The following is an 18990-nucleotide window of genomic DNA, read 5'->3' as shown; positions in this document are numbered from 1 at the left end:
GCACAGCGTGAGTGCATGGCGTGAGTGTACGGGAATCTCCCTCCTCTATTTCTATGCTTTATCCTACCTGTGTTATCTGTTCCCTTCCATCTTGGCTTACAAGCCCAACCCCGCTTGTACCTCACCTGCACCTCTACTTGTATCTAGTCCATCTCTCTGTGTAATACACATTTGGATGCGTTCCTTTCTCCAAGTGTCCTCCTGACTATGGGAAGGAGGAAACAACCTACCCACATCCTTCAGTAACTTAAACACAACCTACCCACATCCTTCAGTAACTTAAACACACTGCCATGGCAGCTGCATCGGCTACAAGACTTAGCAACACCAGAAGAAAGACTCAAATAAGAAAGACAACCTCTCCTGAAGATGACATTAGATTAGGGTTGTTTTTGTGTCTGTTATGTTCTTTCTAAAAATGCTTGTGGTTAATTCACTTATACATAAAAAAATATACCCAGAAGTAGAGCTAACATAAATACTGTCTCAGAACTCTGTTTACTTCTACTACCACCTCCTTCCACTGACTTCAAATGTGGCACATGTCTCTTCTGCTCTTTTCCTTCCTCATTCTGATCACTATTAGAGTCAGGAATTCAAAAAACAGGAAGATTTTGAAGCAGCAGACTCTATCACACGGACCTAACATGTCTTCCACTCTTAAAGGTTTAGGACCAGAATAATGAAATATTTGGTTATAATAGTCATAAGACTTATGAATTTAAATTCTATGACACTAAGGATTTTTTTTTAATGCAAACAACCTTTTAGGATAGTAGCTTGCTTACATTTCTAGTATACTATAGCTTTGGACATTTATTTCCCTCATAGCTTTCTAAGGATGTAATTATAAGTAATTGGCTCAATTTTTTTTTTTTTTTTGGGTACCAGGGATCAAACTCATGACCTTGCGCTTGTGTCCCTGTCCCTCAAATTACTCTTAAAATCAAAAGAAGGGAAATTTCTAATTGCTTCTCAATATTCTTCCCCAGCAGTATATAAACTAGAGACTGATTTTTCCTTTTTTCATTGCAAATGAAGTTTTGCCACTGGGCATGAAAGTGGAATTGACTGTGTAGTTCCCAGGTAACAGCAGGAAACTACTTGCTTTTATTCCCTCTTTTCCTCTTTATTTATACTAAATAATAATATTTAGTATACATTACCTACTTTATACAAATTGATGTCATTCTGGGAGCAAAAAGTTAGTAAAAATTGTTCCCAAGTTCAACTTGTTTCCAAACTAAAAGGGTAATAACTCAAAACAAGATAAAACAAAATAAATCTAACAGATATATGAACAATGCCAGATGGTTCAAAAGAAAAAGCTCACTGTCCAGCCTGAGGTGTTCCCAAATGGTTTTATCCATTGTTTTCACTCAGTGATTTATTCAAGAGAAGGGTGCTAATGAGTAGGAAGAAGAGGAGAGGATGGCTTCTCTTCCCCTGGCCCACCTCTCAAAATACAGAAAAGCCAAACACTTCCTGTGAGTCCAGTATTGGAAATGAGGGAGCTTAAAGTATTACATGAGCACGGTATGTCTAATAATGTTAAATGTTTCACATTTTCAGCTATTTACAGCTGCTATAACAATTTAATACAAATTCAGCAGCATAAAACAACAATTTTAACAGAACTTATAGTTCTGGAGAGCAGATGGCCAAAAATGGCTTTCAGTGGGCTAAATTTCTGGTATCACAAGGGCTGCATCCCTTTCTGGAGCATGGAGGGGAGAATCTACTCCTTTACCTCTCTAGCACTCCCTGGCTAACAGCCCCATACATCCCTCTTCAGAGCCAGCAACGGCAAGTTGAATTCTTTCTTTCATACTGCATCACTCTGGCTTGCCCTTTTGCCTCTCTTTTAAACTTCAAAGGAACTTTGTGATTACACAAGTCCTCTTGAATAATCAGCTGATCTATCTCAAGGTCATCTGATAAGCAACATTAATTTCACTGGCAAATTTAATTCCTCCTTGATGTATAACATATTTACAGTTGTGATGATTAGGACACAGATATCTGCATACCACATACAGATAAGGTAATTTAATCTTCATATCAGACTTGCAAATTTGTTTAGGCATTAGCTTCAGAGATAGAAATGAGAAAACAGAAAGGTTAAACAATTTGATTGTGATTGCCATGCCAATAAGTGGCAAAGCAGGAATTAAAACACAATATTTCTCACCTGATGGCTTAAATCTGACAGTGACTAACAACCCCCTCCTTTTTGTTTTTTCCTTTACAGGCCTTGTCTGGATTAGTATCCACAGCAACTGCACGATTGCATGCCCTTGCATGTAGTTTGCCTTTACCCCAATTTGACTGCCAAGAAAAATCAATGGCTTAGGCAGGGGATTTAGCTCAGTGGTTCCACTGCCTGCCTCGAAAGCACAAGGTCCCTAGTTTGATCCCTGATACTGGGGGAAAAAAAAATCAATGGCTTAGACTAATCACCAACATTGCTAGTTGAGCAGCACTGGCCATCCTGGCTCCCCATTTTTCTGTCTCCTTAGTTGTTTTTTTCTTTCAGCCTTGTGCCATAGCACCAGGGCAGGAGATTGGAACCTATTGTACAGGTCTCTGACAGGAAAGTTGCTCCTTTTATCCCTAACACAGGAAAAGCAGCAGACCTTTAAACTCATGGCTGAATTCAAAGGCTTATGATCTATCATTGTACACTAACTCAAGTGTCGCGATGAGGGGGGTTGGTGCATTGCTGAGTAAGTTAGAGTGAAAAGTGAAGGGTTTGGAACAAAAAGTTCTTATGGTAAGGAAAGGGGCTGCTTAAAGAGAGAAGACATGGTTTGGAATACAAAGCTCTTAGTTCTTTATCTTGGAAGCCAGCTGTGTTCTGGGAAAAGGTACATAGTCACTATTGCCTGGAGCACAGGATATGAACAGGGGTGGGGTGGTAGTGAGTAGACAGCCAGGTCATTTAAACCTGACATGGAGTTGCTTTGGCCTTGACAGAAAAGACAAAGCCTATTTCTCACACCACTGCCCTTCAGAAACTCCTGTCCCTCCAGGTACCCATGTCCACACTACTACCCAGTTTGGGAACTTTCCTTCCCAGGCTCCTGCTCACCTGTCACTGAGCCACTTGAACACTAGTTTCCTGAGGTCTCTTTCTTCTTTGCCTTTAAGGGCAAAATTACCTTTTGGTTCTTTTCCTACATTTAAAGGCTACTTCTCATCTCCTCTTCTTATGCCACCTCACAGGTTTCTTCATGTCAGTGTTTCCCAGAGTTCTATTCTGGGCTCATTTCTTCTTGTTTACATATCTTTTTGGTGTATGTCTGTAATCCCAGCACTAGGGAGGTAAAGGCAGGAGAATCATCACAAGTTCAAGGCCAGCCTGGGCTACATGAACTACATAGTGAGATCCTGCCTCAAAAGACCAAAAACCAAAAACAAACATGCATGTCTTTCTTTTCCATAAATGGTTTTAACTGCCAGCTAAACACTTATGATTTCCCCATATATCTGTAGACCACACTCTTCTGATCTGAAAATGCTCAAATTTATCTTCCAAGAGCTTCCCCAGGATCACATGAAACTCTGTCTATTACTGAACTTGAGATCTCTCCCCTCCCATAGCTTGATCAACTTCCTACACTATAACTTAAATACATTTGTATCCATCTTTTAGTTACATAAACTAAAACAAGTCAGTCTTCAATGCCTATTGCCCATTTTTCTCTCCAGCTTTTAATCTGTCCTTTAGCTATTCCTCTGAAATATTGTTGTCATTAATCACACTCTAAAGATAACACTCATCACTCATGCCTGAATATTTACTTTTCCCAGCTAATATCCCAGCCTTTAGTCATATAACTTTGAAATAATTTTCTTTATGGTACTTTATTTTTTATATAATAGTTATCAATTCTTGTTTAAAAGCCTCCAAATTCTTGTAATGGGGATTTAGCTCAGTGGCATTGCACCTGCCTTGCAAGTGCACAGTTGTGAGTTCAAACCCTGGTATCAAAACAAAACAAATTCTTGAAATAACCACAGAGTTAATAAATTCATTCATGATAATTATATTTAATAGACTCTAGTTTATTATATACATATAATAAATCAAATCATAGACGGTCCTTAACACTCCATTTTTCCCCCAAATAATCATCTTGTCTTTCAGCCATCTGCCCAAGGTGGGTTCCTCCTTGTGTTTTGGTCTTTGCTTAGAGTGTTTTTCAGCAAGACCAAATTCACTCTTGCTTCCTCTTCTGTTACAAATTTACTCTTACTTATCTCAAAATTATCTCCTGTGTGAATTCTTACTGAGCTGTCATTATAGGCATACAAAACTTCCTCCTTCATGCAATTAAAACCCTTTGCTCTCATCTCTTTTGTAATTATCATCTAGCATTCAAATTGTTTCTGTATCTATGTTTTCCTCAATGACACAAATCCCCAAAGAACAGAGTCCATGTCTTTTGAATTTTTGTATTGCATCACATCTGTGTCTTGTAGTAAACATCAACAAATATGATTACAGTTTATAGTTTGGAAACAATGGAGTGGTGAGGTCCTCAATCTGTCTCTAATCCGGGATCTTGAAGATAACACTGCAGAGCAAAGAGGTGACTATAAAAGCAAGAAAACCTAGAATGGGGTTTCCGCCTACTATTAGTACTAGAATGTAATTCTGGGATGGAGATTTAATCAGCAATTTCACTAAGGTTGTGCTAAGCAAAGTTTCTCCCTTTAAGAGAGGAGTAAGTTGTCCCTCTCAGCTTCTGGAATTAGGAGAATGTTTAGAATAATTAAAGACTTCATATAGGTACATGAAATCCTAAATGAGAAAGATTCAGATCCTACTCACTTCTCTGGAGGAACAAGAAAGTTATTTTGATATTAGAATTCATGTATTTCCAGATTTCAAAAAACATACTTAATTTTCAAGGATTTTTCCTGAATATAGCACAGTACAAACAACATATGTATTTCCTGCTATTTATCCTTGCATTAATCAGCAAGTGAAATCTATGAACCTCAAATATGAGAATCTAGAAATTCTGTTAAGTTATAAATATTAACTTTAGCAAGAAGATACTGTTCGTAGTTTCTGTTCTCCCTTTTTGGCCGTGGTAGGGCTTCACACATGCTAGGCAAGGGTTCTACTACTGATCTGCTCCCCAGTACTCTGGATACTGTTTCTTATAGCTGTCTCGAATTCAAGCAGTGCCTCCACTCAGGGCACTTGGTTCCTAAAAGCTATATATTCTGTTTAGATCAATATCATCCAGTAAAAGTCTTCTAGACCGTTTTAAACTAGCCTTCCGGGAGGAATCTTTCTATCAATGCAACCAACACTGCATGGGAGTCTACCGGGTGCCAGGTACTAAAGATAAAAACCCGGGAAAAGATATCAGGAAAGAGCTGGTGCTTTTCTTCAGATTCCCCAGTTATTACCAAAGGGGTCAAGAAACTCTAATAGTAACTTAGGATAGTAGGAAGACCTTTGAAGTTGGGCAAACTGGGTTTATATCCATGCTTGTTGTATGTGACTTTGGGCATGTGATTTTTCGCTAGGTCTCTCTGAGTTTAATCTTCACAACAAGGTGACTATTATCTATGTCAGTGGAGAGATGAGACGAATACAATACTACATGGGAAACATTTAACACAGTACTTATTATATGATAATCCCTTTTCACATTTTAAAAACCAGCTATGCACAGAATGGCTTGCTCACAAACCAGTGAAAGTTGTAACACAGTCTTGGAGACAAAGAAAATTCACAAGGCAGAGTTGACGAAACTTACCAACAAGCTAGATGTCATAAAAAACTTGGCATATTGAATTTATTTTTATTTAGAAGATAGTAAATGACCTTGGTATAAAATAGTAAATGACCTTGCTTTAAATAAGGTTCATGAAAAGTCTGGTTTTCTGTCATTTAAAAAAAAGCTTAGCCAGGCATGGTGGTACATGCCTGTAATCCCAGAACTCGGAAGCTGAGGCAGGAGGATCACTGTGAGTTTGAGACCAGCCTGGGCTACACAGTGAGTTCCAAGTCAGTCTCACTACATAGTGAGTCCCTGTCTCAAAAAACCCAAAAACAAACAAACAAAAAAGCATGTTCTAAAAAGGTTCTCTGACCTTGGGTCAATATTCATATTTTTTAACGTTTTCAGTATTTTTCTAAGATTATATATGAGTTTTGTATTTTTTTTTTGTTTTGGTAATTTAATGAATGGCAACTAATACAGATTCATGGGAGCAGTGCTTAAAAGGTTTTAGCTGTTCATCTAAAATTATACAAAATTTCTTAACCTTAGAATTTTGAGATGCTTTCAAATATAAGAGCCATATTTATTAAGAGGCTTGACTGTCAACTTTTAACATTACAACAGACAAATCATTGATTCTTGACTTTAAAATACTTGTATAACTATTTTTGCTTCACACACATTAATTTCTTTTGAATTACTTTGCTGTACTATTTTACTTTACCAAAAAATACAGTAGGGAGTTGTCCCACCAGTCATACATTTTGTTTATTATTTAATAACTAGTGTCATTCCACAAATTTTTCAACTAGCACTTTCTAAATTTGATACGTTCAGCTTCATTCCTCTCTGATGACTAAAGGATTGGACAAGTTTGTGATTTATTTTAAATCTGTAAGTTTTATGTGCAGGAACATCATATTTGGATTATCTTTTGATATTATGTGTCAGTAGGTAAGTACTTCAAGTGAGAATATTTTCTCCCAATTGTAAGTATGCACAATTTTTGGTCAAAAACTACTAACTAAAAGCATCAATTTCCCAAAGTTGTTTTCTCTATAAAGCACTTTGCAAAGTGTTCCCTTCTGTCTCTGTTGTATGGCGTTTTAATTCCAGCAACCCCATTTCACTAGCACCAGGAGATCATGTCTTGAGCAACGATGTCAGTAGAACAGCCATGATGAAGGCTGGCATGCTCTTCAACACAGGCACCATGAGCTAGCGGTAAATAAAATTAGTATGACTGAAAAGCTCAAGTTTTCATTTTATTTAATTTTGATGAAGTGGCTACATGGAGCTCATGACTAACATATTAGCACAAGTGTAGAATGCATGCTGAAGTAGATGGCACAGTGAACAAGTATGATTACTATGTCCTCCTGCCCCATTTTTTTGTCAAACTATTAAATTCTTGCCCATAGTAGGATTCAAGTCCAGTCTCATTTTCTCCATGAATCTGTTCCTGATCACTCTTGTCTACATGGACATCTTTCTTCTCTGAATGCCTAAAGACTTAACTATATATACGAAATCAGGAATTTAATGTGGATCTTATCTTGTAATTTAATTTTTGCCCAAGTTTCAGCACATACAAGTTATAGTACCATCTTCTATTCATTAAAAACTTGTAGTGATATTTTATACGTCTTCATCTTCATAATAGGCCTGTAAGTACAAATTAAAATTCCCATTTTATCTAGGATGAAACTGCCTTAGTGCAATGAACTGGCTTATCAATGTCAAACAGCTAGTGAGCAGCACAGCTGGAGCATGAACTGGAATAGGAGACTTGCACTGAGACACAGTGGTTTGAATTGATTATCAAAAGCCATTAATAAACCTAAGCCTGCCTGAGAAAAGTACTTGTAATAATCATAGATTAGTTGAAATAAAGGATTGATTCCATTTCAATTACAAGAGTATTCTTTCAGTTACCATTAGGCAGGTTCATCATTTTCTTAAAGATCAGTTGCTCCCTCTAGAGAGTGTCAGTGGGAATAACGTATGTGAGTCTTTTTAAATGAAAATGTTTTTCTTATAATGGAAGGTAGCATTTTCTTTCTTTTTTCAGAAATTAAGCAAGATTGGGTTGCTAGCAGAAAACCTATAACCAGTGTATATAAACTACAAGTAAGACATTCTCCATGCATAGTGATTTTAACAACAGGTGTAACTTTCTAAGTCCAGTAAAATCTTGGTTTATGAGGGTAATTCATTGTGCTTATAATCCAAAGCACTTGTACATCAAAGCGGAGGGCGGGGAGAGAACCAGTTATGATCAGGTGATGTTTGGTGTAACATACTATGTGTATTGCAAGACATCACTGGTTTAAAATCTGTTAGAAGTGTTTGCTCATCTTGCAGAACACTCGCAGACCAAGTTACTCACAGTTCAGGGTTTGACCGTGCTTTGCTGTTCTGATAGCGTAGGCATGTTAATGTCACTACACATTAATACAGAAACTCCTATAAATTATTTTATTCTTATTCACAGAATTGTCATTATTTTGAGTTTTTCTATTTATGTGTGTAGGTGGATTATATTATGTATGAATTTCATTTCAGGAAAGTAAAGACTTTTAGAAATGTAGTCATAAAAAGGTAACAGCCTGACAAGGTTGAAAAAATACTAAATTTTGGAGTTATGTGTAATTGCTTTTCCTTTATTTTTTGGTTTTTTTGAGACAGGGTCTCACTCTGTAATCGAGACTGACCTAGAACTCACTATGTAGCCCAGGCTGGTCTCAAACTCACAGCCATCCTCCTGCCTTAGCCACCTGAGCGCTGGGATTACAGGCATGTGCCACCACGCCTGGCTGTTTTTCCTTTAAATAGAAAAAAATAGTTGGAAATTTCCTAACTGTTAATATGCTTAAGGACAGGAGAAAAGGAGAAGAGGCAGAAAATGTGTATTAATTTGACAATATAAGGATGATTTTATGCTCTCATCTTGAGTGACTTCACGTTGTATTCAGAGAACACAGATTCCTGAGACAAATTTCCTAGGTTCATCAGTCTGTCCTTTTTTAAACCATTTTGGGTAAGTGACTCAGTCTCTCCTAGCCTCAGTTCAATGGTGAGTAAAATGCAAGTTACAGTGTCATTACTTCACAGAATTAATGTAAGAATTAAATGATATACTATATGGAATGGTATTTATAACAGCAGCTGGTACCCCAGATGCAGAAAAGAAGTAAAAACTGTCATTAGTTAAAACTAGAAAATATCTTCCTGGAAAAAGGAAAGTCTAAACTTCTGCTAAGCTCTTTGCCTCTTGAGAAATCATTCCCTGAAAGGTGTGACTCATTAATATGGTGGAGAATAATTTCTTGGTTTTCTGTGGATATTTCCTATAAAACTACATTAAGAAAAACTCAGGGCCGGGGATTTATCTCAGTGGTTCAGTGGCCTGCCTTGCAAGTGCAAGGACCAGAGTTCAATCCCCAGCACCAAAAAAAAAAAAAAAAAAAGAAAAACTTGAGCATCTTTTTGGTAGTGAAGTTTATATCCATTTGCCAAATGTTCTGTTGTGTCCTTAGCCACCACATGAGGAAGGATGCCGCCTACCACTGGTGGCAAACTTCCATCTCCCAGCAGGCTTTACACCTTGGTTTCATTCCCTCAGCACAGGGAACGCTGGTGACTATTAAACAACTGACCTGATCAAGAAATAGGCCACCATCTCAAAGTGGTAAGCCTGCCTGGAAGAGTTGGGTGCTTCATGGAAAACAACAGATAGGTCATTAGTGCTAACCCCAAGAAAAGCCCACAGCCAGTGCCAACTAAAAACAAACAAACAAAAACAGTGTACAGCTTTACTCAGAAAGTAACTTCTTCACGGTGGGATAGAATTAGAGAAAAGTGCAGCACCCACCATACTGTCAGGAGTTTAAGCAGGAGCCATTTGGGGCAGAAGCTGATCATGTGGGACTGAGTCACAGAACACCTACACTATAGCTTCACTCCAGGACGAAGTGTTACCCAGCCACAGTGACCAGGTGGTAACAGCCATGGGAGAGGGTGACAGACTGGGAGAGAGTGAGGGCTACACAGTTTTCAACTAGCAATAATCGTGCCTCAAACAAGCCTCACTGGCTAGATACTGCCACTAGCACAAAGCTAGAGGGCTCCACAGGTTCTCCCATCACATCTTGTGAGGGTAAACATTATTTATCTGGGGATTATCAACTTATATAAATAAAAAAATCACAGATATGCTTCAAAGGAGAATAAAATCACTTTATTGGAAGGGGAGAGAAATGGAGGTAGTCAGACACCTGTTAGGAGTAAGGCAGGGAGCCTGGAGCTCGTGCTTGAGGATCTTTGTTCTTAACCCCTTTTATTATATTCCCCCCTCCCCGCAAAGACTCTTCCCTTTGGAATCTTTTATACCTGGATTGGCTTCGGCCTCCGAGATCCCTGATTTTGGCCACTGACCCTCTCCATTGGCTATACGCAAATTCTTGGTTATTTGTCCTGCCAAGGTGCTAATTCTAAAACGTATGATGGGCCTTACAGGAAATTAGTAAAGGGACACACAGACATTTTAGTACAGTAACATGGTGAGAGTATAGAGTGTGTGTGTGTGTAAGTGTGAGTATACACTTTACACTCAAGTGAGTTTTCTATAATACAGCCCCTCCCTACTTTGTCTCCTTTGTACTTACCTGGAGGTGGAGAGGAGTGAACTGGGACCTGACTGGGGCCTTGAGCAAAGTGAAGCCAGGCTGCTTACCAGTTCCCTGGTTTCTCTTAATTGCTATCTCTAGCAGAAGTTTTAACTCTTTCTAGTCAGGATTTGCCAGAAACCTTACCAAGGATCTTATCTTTTCCTGCCTGTCCCCTAATTTTCCCTTCACTCCCACATCCCCTGAAAAGCTCAAGGTCAGGCCAGGAAAGACACAGGGCCTACATTCTTTGGTGGAAGGCCAGGTTCAGCAGGTCTGGCTTTTGGAAGTGGCTGGATCTGAAGGTGATGGCACCAAGTCCAGAAGTCTGCTCGAGCACCTGCCTGGCTGCCAACATCTGGAGGAAGCCAGTGGACTGATGGCTACCCTGTTCACCAGTGTGAGTGGGGATGAGTTTCAGGGTGGGCAGTTGCCAATGACTGCGGATTATAGATAGGGGACCTCTGCAGTAGAGGGGTCACTTCACAGAGCCACAGGCTATAAAGCTGCATGGAGAGGACTGCAGCCTGCTGGAGTCCAAAGACTTGCGGTGGTCCTGGAAGGGAACCACTTATCTGGAAATACATACGATTTTTCTTTTGACTTATTTTTCCTCCTTTGGTTTTTTGATGGATTTTGGAGTTTCATCTCCCATTTTCTTTCTCTTATTTTTTAAGAAAATTAATATTATCTTTGTTTCACTAGTCCTCTTTATTCTTTTAATTTTGTTCCTTATTATTTTTCTTTTTTCCTTTAGTCTCTATTTTTAAATTTTTATCCTTCTCCTTTTTTGTTACTTTTATCTGATGCTAATTTCCTTTTACTCCTTAATTCAGGTTCCTAATTCCCACTACCTCTATGCTTACAAATATAACTCTTAAATTTTAAGAATCTGTAGATAGTTAAATATATCTTACTACCCATGAAAACGATTCTATTGTTCATGGAGATAAAACTGTTTTTTTTTTTTTTAGTAGATATTTATTGGAGATCAATATGTGGTTGGTCTTAGTATTTATACTATAATTGTAGATGTCTTTTCTATGGTTGAGGGTGGTACATTATTGGTTCTTAAGATCTGTCAATATGTAGTAGTATTTGATACACTTCTTGATTTTACTAAATAATTTAGCTAAGGTGACACAGTTGTTGATATCAGCTGGTTTTTTCTGTATGCCATTATGTAAATTGCAGTTTTTTTTTTTTTTTTTTTTTTTTTTTGTACACGGGATTGAACTTGGGTCCTTGTGCTTGCAAGGTAAGTGGCTGAACCATTGAGCTAAATCCCTGGCCCCTCACTGCCCATTCTTGCAACTGGGCCAAATAAGCTGCAACCTCCCCTCCCAAGTAAATGGAGGTGTCTGGATTTGGGGACAGAGGCAAAGGCCAATACTTAGCTATCCCCACAGGGCAGCTCTGAAAAGCGGACATTAACTAAAGTGGTCTCTATACTAGCAACAGAGCTCCCCGAGGTAATTAATCTATAAGCTTTAACACAAGACAAGCAAACAAAAATAGAAACATCAGAAAACAAAGCAATAAAATGCCCTCAAAATTCCCAAATGCAACTTGAGCATGGCCAAGGCCAAAGAGGGAGGAGCCCCAGGGCCCACCCCAGCCCGCCAGTAGCCAAGCCTCTCTCTTCTTGCTCAGTAACAACTCCCTGGATGGGGCCCTCAGCCTGGGACTCCCTGGGCTGTGTGCCAAGCCTGCGTCCCAGGGCTGGCTCAGCTCCACCAGAGGGCTTGAGTCTCGTCCCACTGCTGCTCCCTTGAGTTCCTGGAAGACACAGTGGGCTACATGTCCATACAGAAAACCAAACATGTGTCTAGGTCACCTAGAAACCATGGCCTGAAGACCCACCTCATCAAGAATAGGAGGCAGAATGACAGAGGAACAGCAGGATCGTGCTCATCTGTGCCAAGGGGTCCCTGTGCACAACCTTCTCAGTCCTGCCCTAAGGAGAAGACCTGCCTGTGGATCAGTGACCTAAGGGTACTCGGCCAGAAGCAGAGGCATCTGTCTGGTGGCTTATCTGTTCTTCTGAGTTGGTCTCTGAATTGGAAGACACTGAACTGGGAGCAGATCAAAAGGTTGTCTCTTACCCAAAGTTCCTGTACCCTACCAATGCCCTGTCACAACAGTGATGCCATGGCCTGCTGCCCCAGCCTTGTCCCAGCATCCCTGGGGTGATGCCAGGGTCGAGACACAAACCTGCCATTGCCAAGGCACCATGGGTACGGAACTAGAAAGTGATGGGGGAGACACCCTGGAGTACAACCCCAACCTCCTGGATGACCCACAGTGGCCCTGTGGAAAGCACAAATGTGTCCTCACCTTTGTCATCATACATGAGCACAGTGATAGAGTACGTGAAGCCCTCGGACCTCAAGAAGGACATGAACGAGACCTTCAAAGTTTCCACACATCACACTGACACTACAAAATCTGGAGTTTGAAGCAGGAAATGTGGAGCCTGTATGAAGAGTGCAGCCTAGAGCCTGTAACTGTGTCCATGGCCTATGTATACTTTGAGAAGCTCTTACGGCAGGGCAAGCTCAACAAATAGAACTGCAAGCTGGGCACTGGTGCCTGCATGCTACTCGCTGCCAAGATCAGCAGTGACCTCTGCAAGAATGAAGTGAAGCAACTTCTGAAAAGCTGGAAGAAAATTCTGATTCAACAGGAGATTTCACTGGGATTGAGTTCATAGTGCTCATGGCTTTGGAACTGGCCTTTTATCTTCCAAAGAACCAAGTGTTATCTCACTACAGATGCTTCGCACAGTTCTAGCCAGGCCACAGGCTTGCAGGAAGTTAATCAGCAGGAAGTGGTGTCCCTTGGCCCCAACACTGAGGCCTCCAGCATCTATGTGTCCATCCCACCTTGACCACCACCCTCCTCTACATCTGAGCTTCATAGCCAGTGCACCGCATTTCTTTAATCTGTGTTTCCTTAGAAAGAGATATTGCTTTTGTCCAAAGTGCACCACACCTCCAAGGGTATATCTGAGAATTTTTCTGGAGCTTTAGCTAAACACATGCCCTGCCTTGGAGGCAGCTGATTATGGACTGAAACCTCACAAACTGTGAGTAAAACAAACCTTTTTTCCTTTAATTTTGAGTGTTGGATATTTTGTCTCAGGAATTAAAAAGTAACTAAGACAGGAAAGCCTTTTCAAATGTAAAGGGGAACGAGATGGAAGGAGGGAGGAAGGGGAAAGGGATAAAAAGAGAACTGAAGAAAATGGAGGGAGCAGGGAGAGATGGGAGGATAAGGGGAAAAAAGAATACTTTGTACATGTACAAATTAACCAGGATTAATGTAATCATTAGGTTCTGCAAGCATGTACTAATAAAAAAGAAAAATAATTGTGTCACATAACACTATATTGTGTTCAAAGAACAAAAAGTTAATTATGAAGTAAGACTGAGGGCCATCACAGAAGAGAAGTCTGTGACTCACAGAAGACAAAAGGCAGAAGGCACCAAGCAAGCGAGCTAAAAATGACAAAGGACCACACTAACACTCTTTCTGTCCCTTATATTTTTATCCTCCTAAGAGCGGGTAGCACTCATACCTAGGGTGGGTCATCCTCAGTCCTACCCAGAGTTATGCCAAACCAATCAGTAGACTAATTTGCTAATCACACATCCTGAATCCCAGCATCACACACTCTAGTTCCAGCCACCTCTGAAAAAGCCCACCTATGACCACATGAGGCTTTGGGTGGCTATCTAGACACAAGCCATAACATCTCCCTACTTCCTATTATGTTATTTTGTTCTTTCTTTTTATTTTGAGTTTCTCATGTAAGAAAAACCATGTGGTAATTAAAGCTGTTTGATTTATTTCACTTAACATTATAGCACATCCATTTACGTACAAATGCCTCGTTTATCTTTTCATGGCACTGTGTATAAATACATTTTATTTATCCATGCATTTGTTGATGAGCATATAGGTTGTTTCCAGGATTTCGTTATTATAAAATGTGCTACTATAAATATGGGTATGCATATATCACTGTAATATGATGATTTTTCATTATTTAGGGAGGATAACTAGAAGGGAAATAGCTAGGATGAATTAAATTTCTATCTTTAGTTTTTTGAGGAACCTCCATACTGATCTTGTAATCCCAAACCTGATGGTCATATAAATACTTTCCTGCTTCCCAAAAAGCCTTGGAAAGTGGTACCTGAGACATTAAAATGTCCGCCTCTCCCCAAGTTGCTAGTATTGTCAATAAAGCCTCTTTCTCCCAATACTCCTCTCAGGCACTGGTTTTCATGCAGAGCGAGAGTGGGTTCAGTAACAAATCATCAAACGGAAATATAAACCTTCTCAAATAAACTCTATGAGCTGACTGCCATCATATTTCATGAAAGCCATTTTTTTTTCTTTTTACCTTATAGAACTAACTGCACTATTAACAAATTATGGGGCTGGAAATACCTGGAATTTATTTGCAGTGAGGAGGCACGAAGCTGGACTTAAACCAATCCTGGCTTAATTCCTGCCGATATTATGCACCACTGGTTCTTATCTGATGTAGACTGTAAACTGAGGAGCAACAATGAATAATATAACTTTAGTAGTAAAACCCAGTAAAGTCAGAAGGTAGAGTGATACTTTTATGTCACTCCCACTTAGGTAAAGGGATATATCTCGCTATTCACCTTAAACATAGACTTTTGCTCCTAGCTGTGTGGAGTAACAGGGAATACACTTACCTCTCTGCCTAAAACACTGAAATCCAGAAATACCTTTTCAGCATCGGTCAGCAGGCAATATAAGGGCTATGACCCCTATAACTGCTCCAGATGGGGGAAGTTTCCAGAAGCACTGGAAGCAGGGTCGTCACTGCTTTCACTATATGGGGCGACCTGCGTCGACTTACGTGAACACTTACAAATAACAGCTTCAACTGCTTACAGACGCAGAAGCGAAACAGAATTCTCGGGGCTGGCAGGCAGCGGCAGAACCAATCACGAGGCCCAGCCAGTTATCGCGAGGTTATGAGATCTGCGGTGTGACGTCACCGCCCCGAGACGCTTGCGAGGGTCTCTGTGATTGGCCGCTCCCCCGAAGCGCGCCTCCTAACGTCACCTCGCCGCACACTGGCGAGACCTGCGGTCTTCGGCATCCGGGCTCTTCCTCACTAGTGCGTCTCAGAGAGGAAAACAGACATTTTTCCCGCTGCTAGGGGGAGCGGCCTGGACTGGTTGGAGCGGACTCCTCTCCCTCGAACCTGTAGCCTCATCGTTCCTGGCCACGCCCCGGGAGACCCGGACCAGTGCCTGACGCTGCGCGAGGACACCGAGGCGACGCAGGTGATGGCGGAGACCGGTGAGGGGAGCGAGGAGTCGCCGCAGCTGTCGGAGGAGGCGGGCGTCCCCGGCCGCGCTCCCCAGTCCTTGCTCGGCGGGGATCGCGATCGCGCAGAGCCCGAGGGTCTGCAGAGGGAGGCGCCGCCTTCCCCTGGAGGCCCAGACGCAGTCGCAGAGGTGCTGGCCGCAGACAGCAGCCTGCAGACTGGCGCTCAGGATGGGGAGGAGGCCCTGGAAACCTGGGGCACAGAGACGACCGCGTCGGAGGTGACGGGGAAAGGCAAGGGCGAGGAAGCAGAGGCTGAAAAGTGCGTCATCGATTCAGTAGCGGTGGAAGAAGAGGTGGGGTCTGGAGTGGTGATGGCGGAGAGCCTGGAGGAGGAGGCGGTGGTGCAGAAGGAGTCGCCAGGAGGTGAGGAGATGGAAATGGCGGAGGGAGACAGAGTGATGGGGGCGGCGAAGGAGCCAGGGCCCTGGCCCTTGAATATGAATCTGCGCATGGATCCTCTGGAGGCCATCCAGCTGGAACTGGACACTGTAAATGCTCAGGCGGACAGGGCCTTCCAGCAGCTGGAGCAGAAGTTCGGGCGCATGCGTCGCCATTACCTGGAGCGAAGGAACTACATCATTCAGAGTATCCCGGGCTTCTGGATGACCGCATTTAGGAACCATCCCCAGCTGTCTCCCATGGTTAGGGGCCAAGACGCCGACATGTTAAGGTATGTAACCAATTTGGAGGTGAAGGAGCTCCGACATCCTAGAACGGGCTGCAAGTTCAAGTTCTTCTTTAGAAGAAATCCCTACTTCAGAAACAAGCTAATCGTCAAGGAGTATGAGGTCAGATCTTCGGGGCGAGTGGTGTCTCTTTCCACGCCAATCGTATGGCGTAGGGGACATGAACCCCAGACCTTCATTCACAGAAACCAAGACCTCATCTGCAGCTTCTTTACCTGGTTTTCAGACCACAGCCTTCCAGAGTCTGACAGAATTGCTGAGATTATCAAAGAGGATCTGTGGCCGAATCCCTTGCAGTACTACCTGTTGCGTGAAGGCATCCGCAGAGTCAGGCGTCGACCAGTGAGAGAGCCAGTCGAGATCCCGAGGCCCTTTGGTTTCCAGTCCGGTTAACTTCTACCTTAGGTAATCCTGCTGCTCAAATTCCCCTCCCATGTCCTGCTGGTCTTAAGCTTGGACAAAAGCAACGGTATGCCATTTTTTGTTTCTTGACTGAACTGTCTGTGTTCTCTCTCCTCTGAATATTCAGTTCTTTCAACCGCAAGATCAAGACTTACGGACATGCTTCTTGAAATTAATACTTGGCTCTCATGCTCTTCTATGTTAATATCCCATGCTGCATGGCAACAGTTCACACTACTTCGAAGACAAGTCAGTGATGTTGTAAATTGCATTACCTTTACTCTGTGTAGACGCTGATATTTTGAGAGCCTCTGATTTTTACTACCGCTTGGATTTCTAGCTTGTCTTGGAGCCTAGTCTGCTCATCCTTCTCTGCATCCAACTGTTTAGGAACTCGGTCTGTGGATAATTACTGGGCATTAATGATGCCAAGGGAGCGTGACAATGGACCAATTTTTCTGTGATTTCTGCTACTTTGTGACTTCGCCTGTACCACTTGTTACCTTCGGATGTCGCCAGCTATTCGCTATGCCAGCTCCTTTTGAGTGTTGCCAACGACTCTTATCTCCCACATTAACGTTTTTCTCCTATTAACAAGAAAAACTTTTTAAAAAAAATTTTAGAAACATCTGAAAAAGTAGGCATTTGTTGTTTTGGCTCTTATTTCCAGAATAGAGAGGTTACCATATAAGATAGACTTAGAAGATCTGATTGCTCTCACCCCTTCCTTCATGACTCCTTATCCTCTTAAGAGGTGTAGAGGGTGCAAAGGGAGGCATATTTACTTGGAAAGAAAGGCAACATCTGCTTTAATCAGTGGAACAAACAGGCTATGATGGGTGCTCTAAGTTGGGGAAACTGAGCAAAAGATTAGAGGCAGAAATGAGCCAGGTAGAAATTGGGTTGAGAATGAAGACTGGGCTGACAGAGCTATCAATTTTATTCTATCAATGGTAATGGGAGGAGATATTTTCTCAGGTTTGAAATAGAAAAATTGCAGGGATTTTGGAGTGTTAAATATGTTGCCTGGAAAGGGTTCTTTATAAAGAAACTAATTTTGAATGCTTTTCTTGTTTTATGTTATGTGAACTACATGGAAGATTAATATTGTACTGTTATTTCATTATTACTAGTTATTTTCAGTTAATGCTTGCTGGGAAAATTCAGCTGTATAGCTTGTTTTCTTTGTTTCTTTTTTTAGCATTTGCTTGGGAACATTTGGAAATAACAGTTGTACTTTCCTGTATGGTATTGAGACTTAAGCAAATATTCTTAAGAGTTTTCAGCTTGTTCTTCTTTCTGTTAAGCTGTATTTGCAGTAACATAGTTTGGACAACTTGATCTTTATCAAACTTGTCAAATTATTGTCTTCATGGAAAAATAATTCACAAAAATATGTGGCTTGATTGATTTTCTTAATATGTCTCTTCCTTAATTGCATTAAGTACTTGTGAGATTACTGTGTTAAACTAGAAATTTACCACTGGCATATTTTTCTTTATTTATGATGGTAGAATAAAAGCATGTGACTCTGCTAGATTTACTGTCTCCAAATGTGCTTTAATGAAATTGCTCATACAATTTTTTCAGTTTGGTAATGACAGATTTTGGACTCATTAACCACTTACCAGTCCAATTATTTAAATACAGGATGACCAAAAATTGCATATTTTTTGTTAATTTTTATAATATAACAAGGAATATAAAAATGACAATTTCATCAAATTTATTCCATACAAGAATCCACTAGTTGAAATAACACCTGCCCGTCCCACTGATGCTAGGGATAATATGTAGACAAACACACTGCCTGAGTGAAGCTCGGGGTAAACTCCTAGTGCTTAAATTTCTTAAATGGGCACAATGGCCATTGTTCCAAAAGTGAGAAAATAGCACAGTACTATATTTTCCATTTTGCTTTAAAATATTAACATATGCAACTGCTTATTCACGATGTCAGATTTTTCCATATACTTGTGCAGCCCCATCATCTTTCCTCATATTCTTTATTTCTGTATTCATAAATGATATCCTTAGGTCATTTAGGCTGTCTTTTTATTCACTTCTACATTTAATAAACATCCATGGAATACCTACCATATGTGA

The 18990-nt window shown here is 40.9% G+C and overlaps 1 protein-coding gene and 2 pseudogenes across 1 annotated transcript; 2 read left to right on the top strand and 1 right to left on the bottom strand.

The window, feature by feature from the left end:
• Positions 1 to 2701: 2701 nt before the first annotated feature.
• Positions 2702 to 13207, top strand: LOC104855240 (annotated as a pseudogene).
• Positions 9710 to 9868, bottom strand: LOC117286104 (annotated as a pseudogene).
• Positions 13208 to 15498: 2291 nt separating the features above from the next.
• Positions 15499 to 18392, top strand: Tspyl1 (TSPY like 1). Its single transcript, XM_010614047.3, has one exon. It carries the CDS (start codon positions 15754 to 15756, stop codon positions 16873 to 16875), a length of 1122 nt encoding a protein of 373 aa, XP_010612349.1. The 5' UTR covers positions 15499 to 15753; the 3' UTR covers positions 16876 to 18392.
• Positions 18393 to 18990: the final 598 nt, after the last annotated feature.

This window comes from Fukomys damarensis, unplaced genomic scaffold (genome assembly GCF_012274545.1).
Source record: "Fukomys damarensis isolate Sample0158 unplaced genomic scaffold, DMR_v1.0_HiC HiC_scaffold_14, whole genome shotgun sequence".
NCBI classification, from domain to species: domain Eukaryota; kingdom Metazoa; phylum Chordata; class Mammalia; order Rodentia; family Bathyergidae; genus Fukomys; species Fukomys damarensis.
Note: the sequence above shows the minus strand (reverse complement) of the source record. Positions and strands in the feature narration are given on the sequence as shown.